This window comes from Danio rerio, chromosome 5 (genome assembly GCF_049306965.1).
Source record: "Danio rerio strain Tuebingen ecotype United States chromosome 5, GRCz12tu, whole genome shotgun sequence".
NCBI lineage: Eukaryota > Metazoa > Chordata > Actinopteri > Cypriniformes > Danionidae > Danio > Danio rerio.
Genome location: NC_133180.1, coordinates 75,655,351 through 75,670,243, shown reverse-complemented (window position 1 = coordinate 75,670,243; position 14,893 = coordinate 75,655,351). Strand labels below are relative to the sequence as shown.

The 14,893-nt window shown below is 35.9% G+C and overlaps 3 protein-coding genes across 4 annotated transcripts in view; 2 read left to right on the top strand and 1 right to left on the bottom strand.

Annotated features, from left to right (window-relative positions):
* mob1a (MOB kinase activator 1A) overlaps positions 1-14,893 on the top strand; it is a 111,020-nt gene that overhangs the window by 61,146 nt on the left and 34,981 nt on the right. The gene's annotated exons all lie outside the window — the stretch shown is intronic.
* eif2b1 (eukaryotic translation initiation factor 2B, subunit 1 alpha) lies at positions 724-12,736 on the top strand. 2 transcript variants are annotated; one of them, XM_009302036.5, is made up of 9 exons: positions 724-1,023; positions 1,941-2,042; positions 5,770-5,906; positions 6,230-6,346; positions 6,707-6,819; positions 7,169-7,237; positions 7,736-7,811; positions 9,110-9,235; positions 9,920-12,736. In XM_009302036.5, the coding sequence occupies exons 1-9, from the start codon at positions 1,011-1,013 to the stop codon at positions 10,073-10,075; spliced, it is 909 nt and encodes a 302-aa protein (XP_009300311.1). In that variant the 5' UTR covers positions 724-1,010; the 3' UTR covers positions 10,076-12,736.
* Positions 12,229-14,893, bottom strand: part of vps33a (VPS33A core subunit of CORVET and HOPS complexes) — an 18,304-nt gene continuing 15,639 nt past the window's right edge. Inside the window, 1 exon segment of the mRNA NM_001099973.1 lies at positions 12,229-13,133. Within this exon segment, the coding sequence (NP_001093443.1) occupies positions 12,940-13,133 (194 nt within the window). The 3' untranslated portion in view covers positions 12,229-12,939.

Sequence of the window (14,893 nt, the reverse complement as noted above, 5' to 3'; positions counted from 1 at the left end):
ACTTTACTTTATTTTATTTTATTTAACTTTTTTATCTTATTTTATTATTTTATTTTATTTCCTTTTACTTTTTATCTTATTTTATTGTTTTATTTTATTTAATTTTACATTATTTTAATTTAATTTTATTTAATTTTATTTAATTTTATTTAATTTTATTTTATTTTATCACTCTTTTTTTATATTATTATTAATATTATTATTTTATTTTATTATTATTTTGTTTTATTTTACTCACTATCCTCCGGCATTCCATATGCAATATTATATTTTATATTTATTTATCTTGCAGAGACAACTAAACTTTTTTTTTCAGGCACCGAAATTAAACTCTACAAGCTCACAGTTTGTATATGTCTATACTTATAACATTTAATTTTATTATTTTACTTTGAAAAAATATATATATATCATTAGCAGTATATTATTATGCATTCCGTATTGTGTTCTATTAAGTTACGTTAATTAATGTATTTCCTACTCATTAAAGTACTAAATTTATTCCTTATACACACAACAATTATTAATATAAATTAATTTTAGTTCTTTTTTGTACTAATTTATTTATATGCCGTAATAATATTTTTAAAAATATTCGATTCGATTGATAATTATTTTAATTGTGTTATTATACAGTTTGAATAACCCTGTAGTAGAGAATTAAACAAATGATCCTGCTGTTTTTCTGCTGTCCAGCAGCGGCGCTACATGAAGCGACTGTTCACTCGACATAAAACAACGAAGAAGAAGAAAGTGAGCATGTCCACTTGTTCACTGTAAATAGCCTTTCATTTGAAATACACTAGAAGAATAGATGTTATTCAGTTTCTGAAAGGGATCGTATGAAATAAATGGGTAAAGCAAGCATTACTTTGTAGACAAACTTTAAACAATTCGTCGTACTGGATGTCAGAGAGCGTCATGACAGATCGTTGCATCAGCGACACTATCATTATTAGCTCGTGAAACTCAAAACTTGACAGATCTCTGAGAGAGAAAGTGCTTTTAAAATGGAGGAAAGAGGTGAGTTTGACAACAACACAAGACAGAACACACTTAATAATTATTCAGAGATGATTCTGAGTTATTTGCGTAGCTGCTTTGCTTTCCTGAGCATCTTATATTACATTTTGAATTATATTATGATCAATTATGTTGATATGTTGGTTGGTAACGCAAGGCATTTGTGCTTGTTTTCGACCTGTTTGATTGACACACATAATATCAATAATAATTGAGAACATTTCGTGATTCCACGTGTATATATGTATAGCTAATGCATTATGGGAACATCTAAAGACTTTGTTGATCAGGAGATTAATAATATTTCATTTATTTAATTATTTAAAGGTGCAAGAGTCATGATGTTTACACAGATGATTATAGCTGCTCATAGTGTGTGTTATAAAAGCTGTTCTTTATTAATTTTAGGGTTTGACTTTTTTGTTCACTCGCTATTTAATGTCTGAGTAATTGTTAAATGTTGTTAAATGTTTCAATGTTGTTAAATTGTTGGTAATTGTAGTTATTTGTGGTCAAAATTATGAATAGCTTTACTATACTATACTGTAAGTCTAACATTTTACCAAAAGGTTCAGTTTATTATTAATTAATTCATCGGCTAGTACTAAAGACTATAAACATAATTATAAACATAATTATCTAAAATATATTTTACACTTTATATGAGTTTAGTTTTATACTGTATTGTTATCCAGCAGAAGTTTAAATACAATTTCAGTTAGGTAATTTGAAGTTAAGTACTTTTCTTACCCAACACAGCTTACTTTCACCAAACAATTCAACAGCGAAGGTACAGAATTACAAAGACAAAAATGCAAAACGTTTACATTTATACCCTGATATTTTCAGATTGGGAATTAAAACAATTCAACAGTGGAAGTCAGTAATTTATTTGAATATGTATTTCTCTCTTCCAGAACTGGTGGAGTATTTCCGTGGGCAGATCAGGGAAGATCCAGATGTGGCTTCAGCGGTGGCTGCGATTCGATCACTGCTTGAGTTCCTGAAGAGGGATCAGAGTGAGTTTGTGCTGTTTGATTTTCGGCTTGGGATGTGGATGTGAACTGATGCTTGAAATAGATGTGAACCGATGCTTGATGTGGATGTCAACTGATGTGAATTGATGCTTTATTTGGATATGAACTAATGTGAACCGATACTTGATATGGATGTGAACTAATGTGAACTGGTTCTTGTTGTGGATGTCAACTGATGTGAAGCGATGGTTGATGTGGATGTGAACTAATGTGAACTGATACTTAATTTGAATGTGAACTGGTTCTTGATGTGGAAGTCAACTGATGTGAACCGATGGTTGATGTGGATGTGAACTAATGAGAATTGATACTTGATATAGAAGTGAACTCATGAGGGTGTGAACCGATACCTGATATAGATATGAACCCATGCTTGATGTGGATGTGAACTAATGTGAACTGAAACTGGATAATATAGATGTGGATCAATGTGGGTGTGAACCGATGCTTGATTTAGATGTGAACAAATGTGAACTAATACTTGACATAGATGTGATTGTAAACCGATGCTTGATGTGCATGTGAACCGACTCCTGATGTGGGTGTGAACTGATGCTTGATGTGGATATAAACTAATGTGAAGATATAATTGATATAGATGTGAACAGATTCTTGATGTGAATGTGAAATGATGTGAACTAGTTTGAACCTATGCTTGATTTGGATGTGAACTAGTGTGAACCGATGCTTGATGTGGATGGGAACTAATGTGAATCGATACTTTATGTAGATGGGAACTGATGCTTGATAAGGTTGTGAAATTATGTGAACTAATGTGAACCGTTTCTTGATTTAAATGTGAACTAGTGCGAACTGATGCTTGATGTAGATGGGAACTAATGTGAACCGATGCTTGATTTGGATGTGAACTAGTGTGAACCGATGCTTGATTTGGATGTGAACTAGTGTGAACCGATGCTTGATGTGGATGGGAACTAATGTGAATCGATGCTTGATTTGGATGTGAACTAATGTGAACTGATGCTTGATGTAGATGGGAACTAATGTGAACCGATGCTTGATTTGGATGTGAACTAGTGTGAACCGATGCTTGATGTGGATGGGAACTAATGTGAATCGATGCTTGATTTGGATGTGAACTAGTGTGAACCCATGCTTGATGTGGATGTGAACTAATGTGAACTGAAACTGGATAATATAGATGTGGATCAATGTGGGTGTGAGCCTATGCTTGATGTGAACTACTGTGAACTGATGCTTGATTTAGATGTGAACTAATGTGAACTAATACTTGACATAGATGTGATTGTAAACCGATGCTTGATGTGCATGTGAACCGACTCCTGATGTGGGTGTGAACTGATGCTTGATGTGGATATAAACTAATGTGAAGATATAATTGATATAGATGTGAACAGATTCTTGATGTGAATGTGAAATGATGTGAACTAGTGTGAACCGATGCTTGATGTGGATGGGAACTAATGTGAATCGATACTTTATGTAGATGGGAACTGATGCTTGATAAGGTTGTGAAATTATGTGAACTAATGTGAACCGTTTCTTGATTTAAATGTGAACTAGTGCGAACTGATGCTTGATGTAGATGGGAACTAATGTGAACCGATGCTTGATTTGGATGTGAACTAGTGTGAACCGATGCTTGATTTGGATGTGAACTAGTGTGAACCGATGCTTGATTTGGATGTGAACTAGTGTGAACCGATGCTTGATGTGGATGGGAACTAATGTGAATCGATGCTTGATTTGGATGTGAACTAATGTGAACTGATGCTTGATGTAGATGGGAACTAATGTGAACCGATGCTTGATTTGGATGTGAACTAGTGTGAACCGATGCTTGATGTGGATGGGAACTAATGTGAATCGATGCTTGATTTGGATGTGAACTAGTGTGAACCCATGCTTGATGTGGATGTGAACTAATGTGAACTGAAACTGGATAATATAGATGTGGATCAATGTGGGTGTGAGCCTATGCTTGATGTGAACTACTGTGAACTGATGCTTGATTTAGATGTGAACTAATGTGAACTAATACTTGACATAGATGTGATTGTAAACCGATGCTTGATGTGCATGTGAACCGACTCCTGATGTGGGTGTGAACTGATGCTTGATGTGGATATAAACTAATGTGAAGATATAATTGATATAGATGTGAACAGATTCTTGATGTGAATGTGAAATGATGTGAACTAGTGTGAACCGATGCTTGATGTGGATGGGAACTAATGTGAATCGATACTTTATGTAGATGGGAACTGATGCTTGATAAGGTTGTGAAATTATGTGAACTAATGTGAACCGTTTCTTGATTTAAATGTGAACTAGTGCGAACTGATGCTTGATGTAGATGGGAACTAATGTGAACCGATGCTTGATTTGGATGTGAACTAGTGTGAACCGATGCTTGATTTGGATGTGAACTAGTGTGAACCGATGCTTGATTTGGATGTGAACTAGTGTGAACCGATGCTTGATGTGGATGGGAACTAATGTGAATCGATGCTTGATTTGGATGTGAACTAATGTGAACTGATGCTTGATGTAGATGGGAACTAATGTGAACCGATGCTTGATTTGGATGTGAACTAGTGTGAACCGATGCTTGATGTGGATGGGAACTAATGTGAATCGATGCTTGATTTGGATGTGAACTAGTGTGAACCCATGCTTGATGTGGATGTGAACTAATGTGAACTGAAACTGGATAATATAGATGTGGATCAATGTGGGTGTGAGCCTATGCTTGATGTGAACTACTGTGAACTGATGCTTGATTTAGATGTGAACTAATGTGAACTAATACTTGACATAGATGTGATTGTAAACCGATGCTTGATGTGCATGTGAACCGACTCCTGATGTGGGTGTGAACTGATGCTTGATGTGGATATAAACTAATGTGAAGATATAATTGATATAGATGTGAACAGATTCTTGATGTGAATGTGAAATGATGTGAACTAGTGTGAACCGATGCTTGATGTGGATGGGAACTAATGTGAATCGATACTTTATGTAGATGGGAACTGATGCTTGATAAGGTTGTGAAATTATGTGAACTAATGTGAACCGTTTCTTGATTTAAATGTGAACTAGTGCGAACTGATGCTTGATGTAGATGGGAACTAATGTGAACCGATGCTTGATTTGGATGTGAACTAGTGTGAACCGATGCTTGATTTGGATGTGAACTAGTGTGAACCGATGCTTGATTTGGATGTGAACTAGTGTGAACCGATGCTTGATGTGGATGGGAACTAATGTGAATCGATACTTTATGTAGATGGGAACTGATGCTTGATAAGGTTGTGAAATTATGTGAACTAATGTGAACCGTTTCTTGATTTGAATGTGAACTAGTGTGAACTGATGCTTGATGTGGATGGGAACTAATGTGAACCGATGCTTGATTTGGATGTGAACTAGTGTGAACCGATGCTTGATGTGGATGGTAACTAATGTGAACCGATGCTTGATTTGGATGTGAACTAATTTGAACCGATGCTTGATTTGGATGTGAACTAATTTGAACCGAAACTTGATATGGATTTGAAACCATGTGAACCTATGCTTGATTTGGATGTGAATCGATTCTTGATGTTTACTGATGTGAACTAATGTGAACCGATACATGATATAGATATGAGAGGATGCTTGATGAGGATGTGAAACGATATGAACCGATGTTTGATGTAAACCGATGCTTGTCCTCCTGCAGGTGAAACGATTCTGGGCCTGAGAGAGAACATGACTCAGGCCATTCACAGGCTGCAGGAGGCCGATTCATCCGTCGCCGTGTCATCTGGCGGAGAACTATTCCTGCGCTTCATCAGTCTCACATCACTGGAACATCCGGTCAGTTCAGCATTTCACTCCATCTAGCAGATCTGTTCTGTTTTTATGTAGAAAAAACTGTACTTCTAACTAGCTTACAGAATTTCAGCATTGCATTTTTACTGTTCCTAAATATCACCGACATTTTTAACAATGTGCAGGATAATGTACATCCAGCCAGTTGTACACCACAGAATAAATAACTATACACCAGCTGCTGATAAACCTGTCTGGCTTTAATCTGCGAGAACATCCGGCTGGATGTACATTATCCCTTACTTCAATATGATTTACGGATCATTTCCGTGATTCCTCTTGTACTGTCTTTGTTTTCTGTTCACCAGGATCTCTCCCAGTGTAAGAATGTGATGATCGAGCGAGGTGAACTCTTCCTGAAGAAAATCTCCCTCTCCAGGGGGAAAGTGGGTAAACTGTGCCACACCTTCATCAAAGACGGCGCTGTAAGTAGTCCGCTAAAGACGAAATGGCGTGTTGCTTTAGCATTATATTGCTCAAATGTGACCTTTAAGGAAATCGTTTGTTAGCATAGAGACACGATTGTTTGAAAATCTGCATTAAGGTCTAAATATGGAGAATATCACCTTTAAAAGTTGTTTAAGTTGCATATTACTAATCAAACATTGAGTTTTGATGTATTTATGGTAGGTAATTTGATTGAAGATGATCTTTACTTAGTACTGTCATGATTTTTGGGGTAATAGAAACATCTATAATGTTGACTCATGCAATGTTTTGTTGACTTTGCCTACAAATATACTAAATTCAGCTTGAATCACAAATCTGCTTTCCATGACTTGCAGAAAATCCTGACCCACTCCTCATCTCGAGTGGTCCTGAAGGTTCTGGAGAACGCAGCGGCTGATAACAAACGCTTCACAGTGTACGTGACTGAATCACAGCCCGATTCAGCAGGGTGAGTCTTCACGCTGTTAAAATATGTATATAGCTTAAGGGGGCTAATAATATTGACCTTAAAGTGGTTTTAAAATAATTGCTTTTATTTTAGCTGAATTAAAACAGGTAAGACTTTCTCCAGAAGAAAAAATATTATAGGAAATACTGTGAAAAATTCCTGAATCTGTGAAACATCATTTGGGAAATATTTGAAAAATAAAAAAACAACTTATTAAATCTGACTTCAACTTTATATATTAAAAAAATAATAAAGTAAAAATTCTATGGTCAATATTATTAGTGTATATAGTATCTATTTTTTAAGTGTTAATGTTTTATTCATGTTTTTTCCCCCTGTTTCATCATAGTAAACTTATGGCTGAAAAACTCCGCAAGCTCAGCATCCCAGTCACAGTAGTGCTCGACGCTGCAGTCGGGTGAGTTTATTACTCTGTGTTTTACAGTAGTCAGGCACTGCTTTCATTCCTGTAAAACCTACAGTGGTTACGGAAAGTATTCAGACCCCCTTACATTTTTCACTCTTTGTTATATTGCAGCCATTTGCTAAAATAATTTAAGATCATTTTTGTTCCAGATTTATTAAAAAGAAAAACTATCACAGGTTCTAGGTAATAAGTAGAAGCCATCTTTAATCTAATACAGCCATGAGTCTTTTTTTTGGAAAGATGCAACAAGTTTTTCACAGCTGGATTTGGGGATCCTGTGCCATTCCTCCTTGCAAATCCTCTTCAGTTCTCTCAAGTTGAAAAGCGGACAACCATTTTAGGTCTCTCCAGAGATGCTCAATTAGGTTTCAGTCAGGGCTCTGGCTGGGCCATTCAAGATCAGTCACAGAGTTGTTGTGAAGCCACTCCTTCATTATTGTAGCTGTGTGCTAAAATAGCTTCTGCTATTTATTTTTTTACTTTTTGCAGGTATATCTTGGAGAAGGTGGATCTGGTGATTGTCGGTGCAGAGGGAGTTGTGGAAAGCGGAGGTGTTATAAACAAGGTCAGACATGCATAGATCAAGACTATATTACTCTATACAGTTGAAGTCAGAATTATTCGCCCCTTCTGTGATTTTATTTATTTATTTTTATTCCTATTCAAATATTTCCCAAATGATGTTTAACAGATTCAGGATTTTTTTCACAGTATTTCCTATAATATTTTTCTTCTGGAGAAAGTCTTATTTGTTTTATTTCGGCTAGAATAAAAGCAGTTTTTATTATTTTTTAAAATCATTTTAAGGTCAATATTATCAGCCCCCTTAAGCAATATTTGTTTTCTATAGTCTACAGAACAAACCACTGTTACACAATGACTTGCCTAATTACCCTAACTTTACCCTAATTAACCTAGTTAAGCCTTTAAATGTCACTTTAAGCTGAAAACTAGTGTCTTGAAGAATATCTAGTTAAATATTATTTACTGTCATCATGGCAAAGACAAAATAAATCAGTTATTAGAGATGAGTTATTAAAACTATTATGATTAGAAATGTGCTGAAAAAAATCTTTTCATTAAATGAAATTGGGGGAAAAAAATATACAGAAGGGCGAACGATTCAGGAGGGCAAATAATTCTGACTTTATATATATATTATATATCAGAAATGACATAATTGTGCATACATTTCCAGAACAAAAATCTGAACTTTTTTTAAGCCGCATTTTCAATTTAGTTATCACCCAAAAAAACTCGTTATCACCTTCTGAATATAAACGAGTATATAAATATGTAGTTACAGGTACATTTCAGGCTTTTTCCATTCATTTTAATTAAACTGGAATGATAATTTACAGTAAACTGAATCCATTGTTAATGCAAAATAATGCAAAATGCTTCAAATATAGAACATTTGATTCTGTTGTGATTTTCTTAATACATTTTCTTAAATGAAAAAATAATACAGAAAATAGATGTGTCATGCTAACTTGTTTTTGCTTATTCAATTAAATACACAAAATATATAAGAAGTTTTTTGTTCTTATTATTGGAAACTGTTAAAGCTTTTTGATTTTGGAGAATAATATTATATTATAACATGTTATATAGTATAATTAATAATACATTATGTAAGAGGGTTTTTTTGGAGACGTAAAATGTACCTGCAATTCTAGAATCATCCATATATACTGCAGTTGAAATCTGCAGACACAAATAGATCAATATAATGAAATAAACACTTAAAATGAACATTTTTAAAAGTACTTTGTTATTTTTCCTCTGGTTGAAACAATGTAGAGTTTAACATTAAAATGTTAATGTTGTTGTTGTTGTTGTTTTTTTTCATCTGTTTTCCAGATCGGCACCTATCAGATGGCTGTTTGCTCTAAAGCACATAACAAACCTTTTTATGTGGTGGCAGAGAGCTTTAAGTTTGTGCGACTTTATCCTCTAAACCAGCAGGACGTGCCTGATAGATTCAAGGTAAGCTGGAATTAAAAAAAAAACAATCTATATATGTGTGTGTGTGTGTGTGTATATATTTATATATGTATATATACACACACATATATATATATGTGTGTGTGTGTGTGTGTGTGTGTGTGTGTGTGTGTGTACACGTGTTTTTGTGACATATCAGGACACAAATCTGTATAATGACATGGTTATGACACCGGTATTACAAAAAGGAGGTGAAATATGAGGACAATTGGTGACGTCCCCATTTCTCCAAAAGCTTATAAATCCCACAGGATGAGTTTAATCAGAGAGTAAAGCTGCACACAGTCTCCTGTGATGGTTGGGGTGGGGTGAGGGCAATATAATATACGGTTTGGACAGTATAAAATGAGTGGAAATCTATGTAATGTCCCCACTTTTCACAAAAACAAACGTGTGTGTGCGTGTGTATATAAAATGTATCGATTCCCTATTTCTAATGGGCCAGTTATAGTGGTTATTACATCACGTTTATAATATCATGTCACTTAATATTCCATTTCAGTTGGAAGTTCATCAACATACTGAAATAAAAGTCTTCGGTTCATGTGGACTTTAAATATCATGATAATTTCATATACCATATTAATAACTTCAGGAATGAGTTGCCACAAGACTATTTGATAGCAGCAGATGGCTAGCCTGAATGTGTGTGTGTGTGTATTTCAGTATAAGGCGGATGTGCTGAAGACAGCGGAGGATCTGAATCAGGAGCACCCGCTGATCGACTACACTCCTCCATCCCTCATCACTTTACTCTTCACAGACCTCGGTGTGTTGACGCCGTCCGCCGTCAGCGACGAGCTCATCAAACTCTACTTATGATCGTAATAATCATGATTATTGCTGTTTATAAAGCATTTCAATCATATCGCCTCTGTGTGACTAGTTCATTCATCAAGTGGAAGACAACATTGTTCTCCATCCTGTTTTATTTATTTTTTTAAAGATTTATTTTTGGCCTTTTTGCCTTTATTATTAGATAGGACAGTATTGAGACAGGAAGCGAAGAGGGAGAGAGAGAGAGAGAGGGGGTAGGGTAATGTCGTCGAGTCGGGATTCGAATTCGCGACGCCCTGACGTGCTATTGCATCATATGTCGTCGCGCTAACCACTAGGCAATTGCGCCGACCTGTTTTATTTTTTAACAGAGTTCAATTTTTACAGAATTGTTCTTCTGGAGGGAGCCTTATTTCTGGTCAATCAGACTGGTAAATATTACTGGTTGTCTTTGAAGATTTTAAAGGGGACTGGGGCATTGTTGACCAATTTGGCATCGCACAATGTCTAATGTGGAACATCGTGATGGACGATGGCATCGTCGTCGTAGGTGACGGTGAATTAATTAATTATAAATAATTCATTCATAACTAATTAATTATTTGTAGCCTACCGTTTCAACTACCTGACCCGCATGGTCTTTGTGTTACCCATATCCAAATCATGAAAAAATAAAGATACACAAATTACCACCTGACTATCACTTTTCCGTGGAACTGTGGCATGAGTAAAAATCACTTTCATGAGGGCTTTAAACACAGTTGTGTCAGCAGTGTGTGAATAAATCCAGCCTCTAATGGTAAAATATATATTAATTATACTTTGTATAGTCACACTTGACATAAACACTTTGATTGACATTCGCCCTTTGTACATGTCATCAGAGGGGGAAAGCTTAGCCCATTAGTGACCATCTCCCCCTCATTAGCATAAACAGCCCTCAGTGAGAAGCAGCCATCTGTCCACTGGAGTTTGGAATCTGCCACTATGCTGACACATAGGCATTTGTAGCTCCACCCTGTTCTGAAAAGAGCACAATCTCATTTGCATTTAAAGCGACAGTCACCAAAACACTAGGGATGGCTGACGTGAAACTGACGTTTCGACACAGTGTCGAGATCCCGAAGCGCAAGTGTTTCGAAACACTGCACCGAAGCATGATCCGAAACACCCTGGTCACGTGACTAAAGTGTTTCGAAACACTTGGTCACGTGACAAAAGCGATTCAAAGCATCGATCATTTCAGAGGTGTTTCATGACCCGGAGAATCTGCATTTGACTGGCATGATCTTACTTATGACTCTGTCTTGTATGGCGTAGTGGACCGTGCGTGTGCACTATAGTACTGTATTTCAAATTTATTTTGGGTTCGAATCTCGACTAGTACAAATACTCCAAAATCATGATTTTATGTATTTTAATCATGTTACTGTTTTATGGTGTAGCCTAGATAGGATACAGCTGCGGATATGCCATCAATTTAGCATAATTTTTGTAACACTGTAAAACAATAATTCATATTTTTACAGTACTGTGATGGGTTTAGGTTTTGGATAGACGTTAATAAAATACAATGGGAAATTTAATTAATAATATAAATAATTATTGTTAACTTCTGGCCACAACTGTATCTGATCTAGTAACAACCCTGTTTTATGAACAAAACAATACAAATTTATTTACAAGGTGTTTATTCGTATGTCAGAGCAACGTTGAAACAAAACGATACAATGGTATTAAAGCATTTCAAAACAATTGTGTCAGTCTGGATTCGAACCCATTATTCCCGCATGGTAGTCACAAACTCTAACCGCTCAACTAAACCATTTGATAGTTCAAGGCTACCAAGTAGGGTTTGATACCTCAATTTGCTCAACTGTTCTTTGCTGAAGCTGTTTCAGTGAAATACAAAAAAAATGACCACTAGGTGTCGCCGTTGAGTGGTGTTTCGAAGCTTTGACACATTTGCTTCGATAGTTTCAGTGTTTCACGAAGCCTCGCTTTGCCCACCACTACAAAACACCACTATTAGCATCAAAGCCTAAAAGTGGCAGCTTTAGCGAGTTATAAAACAATGTTTGTGTGGAATTAGGTGCTGAAACTTCCTCAGAGCAACCTCAGAGACATATTTACATCTTGTAAAAAGGGACATAGATCCACCTGAAAACAAGCAGCATAGAAAAGGATGTTCCTAAGAGTTTTGTGTAAAAAAAAAAAGAAAAAAGTTTTATTTTCCTCAGGAGAGTGAATATAGTACAGGTTCAGATTAACATTGAGTTAGTAACCGTAGAGTCATTAACTTTAAGTGATTTAATCCGTTATTGTCAATAACCACTACTTTACAGTGAACCGTAAATAAGTGAAATATGAATGTGCTCAAGCTGACATAGTTTTCATTTCACACAGACCAGGGATGCATTTTCAAATAAGTTGCTAACAGATAACAGGGAAATATCCAAAGAGGGTTATTAAACACATTTGCATGTTTATGCAGTTACATTACTGGGTAACACCTCACAATAAGGTTATATTAGTTAATGTATTGACAAACAGCGAACAATACGTTTATTACAGTGTTTGTTAATGTCAGTGATTGATTAGTTCATGTTAACTAACGGTGCATTAATGTTAACCAGCATGTATTTGGACACTAATAAAGCATTATTAAATGTTGAACTATGATGAATAAATTCCTTACAAGTATCATTCATTGTTAGTAAATACATTAACTAATGAAAGCTTACTGTAAAGTCTGAACTATTACTGTACCAGCCGTAGAAAGATGCTTAAGTGTCTTCTGACTAATAAATTAGTATCAAAACAGGCAACAGAAAAGGCAGCTTGACGGTTATTATAATGATCCGACAAAACAGCATCGACAGTTTTAATAACGTAAACAGGATTGATCGTCACTGCTGGTTTTCCTCTGGGTGATCCATCAGAGATTTGACCCAGCTGGTGCCGTTGATTAGTTTGGTGGTGGCGATGATGTACTCGGTCCCGCTGTCCTCCATATGAGAGAGAAAACGCAGAGCGGCGATCTCAGCGTACGTCACGCCCCCCAGAAAGAAGACTAAAGTGGTGCGGTTTTCTCCAGGCTGACCTGCAGATTCACATCGATATTAATCAACAACATTGTACTTCTGCACACATTCAGTTATTTCAATAGTAATTTTCTGACTGGTACACACATAAAAATAAAGCAAATCCAACAGCAGGTAACACGTTTACTTAAATGTGAATGACTGAAAGACTACATTTTGTGACCTTCACTTTATTACAAAAATTAAAACTTATTTTTGTTTTTCTACAGTAGCTATGTTTCCATCCAAAACTATGAATTAGCTTTATGCGCAAAACTGGATTATCGCATAAAAGACGTGCGAATAAAGCAGCGTTTCCATCCAACGAGTGAAAGCGAAAAAAAATCGTCACTTTCTGAATAACTGCCGCCAAATATCAACAGTAAAAACTGCATTTGATGCAGTCGAAGTAGCTGCATCAATCTTTTCTTCATCTAATAAATGACTTGCGCCTCAGAAGACTATCCTGACATGGAGTGAATGCGCGGTGGCATTTAAGGTGTTAAGATGCGGAGCACAGACGCTCGTGATTCTGGAGGTCATTAATAATATAATACCACTAATGCTTAAACAATAAAGCCGCCTTTCCACTGCACACGACATTTGGACACGACTGTCGGATTACGCCCCCTTGTGGGAGTCGCACAGAATTTTCAGTTTTGAATTGTTCTCGCAGTGTCCGAATTGAAAGCAAGAGTCTATATTCTCTGTGCGTTCATCATGGTTGAAAAAATTAATGAAAACTAGAAACTCATAGACCGCTAAAAATATTGGAGGGAATGTGGAGACAACATAAAAAATATATATTTTTATTACTTTATTACTTACATTTATGAAAATAAATGTTTGTTATTTTTTAATATACACTTTTTCTGATTTAAAAAAATAACCAAATAAGCGTCGCACACACGGACCAGCTTAGACAACACTGGAATACATCACATCTGGTCGGCCGGTCGCATACGGTCTTCAAATATTTCAACGGATCCCCAGAACAAATCGGATCTGAATTTGCCGCATACGTAGATGATCGGAACTCCACGCAGCTCCCGCACTATTCTTCATTGGAAATGAATGACTTCCGGTCTGTCGCTTGTCGTGTGCAGTAGATCATCACATGATCTCTTATAACAAAATCACATGACCTTTTTTAATGAGCATGCTGAAATTTGTGCGGTAAACATGTTATCATCGAAGGTTATGCGCAATTGCGCATCTTATCGAATAAAAAGTTTATCCTACTCAGTTATGTGAATAACTTTATGCGCATTTTCATCTTGACGTTTCCATCAACCGTTTTGTATGTGCATATCTACAATGCGCATAAAAATAGGAGGCTGGAAACATAGCTAGTGTAACGCAATATTCAGTTAGGGTGCATACAGCTTGCTCGTGGGAGCCATCTTTACAGTTTAGCTAGTATTTTTTTACTAATAATGTGAGGGTGTTATTAAAATAAATTAGCATCTTTTAAAAAGTAAATCAAAACATTTATCCAGGAATAAAAAGAAGGCTAATAGATGTCTAATAGACGCCAAAGAGCTTAGAATTACCAAGAGGCGACACTCAATAAAACGTTCTATTGCAACAGCAGCGCCCAGCAACAGCCCTGGATTCCGCTATTTTGGAGTGAAAGCGGTCGGCTGTCCATTGGATTTTATTGCTGTTGCGATGGCGAGCAGCTGCTTTGTTTTTTATTTATATATTTAAAAAGCGCATTAAAGCTGAAGATACAACCTGAAAAACGACAATACAGCACTTACTATCACAATCATCAGCA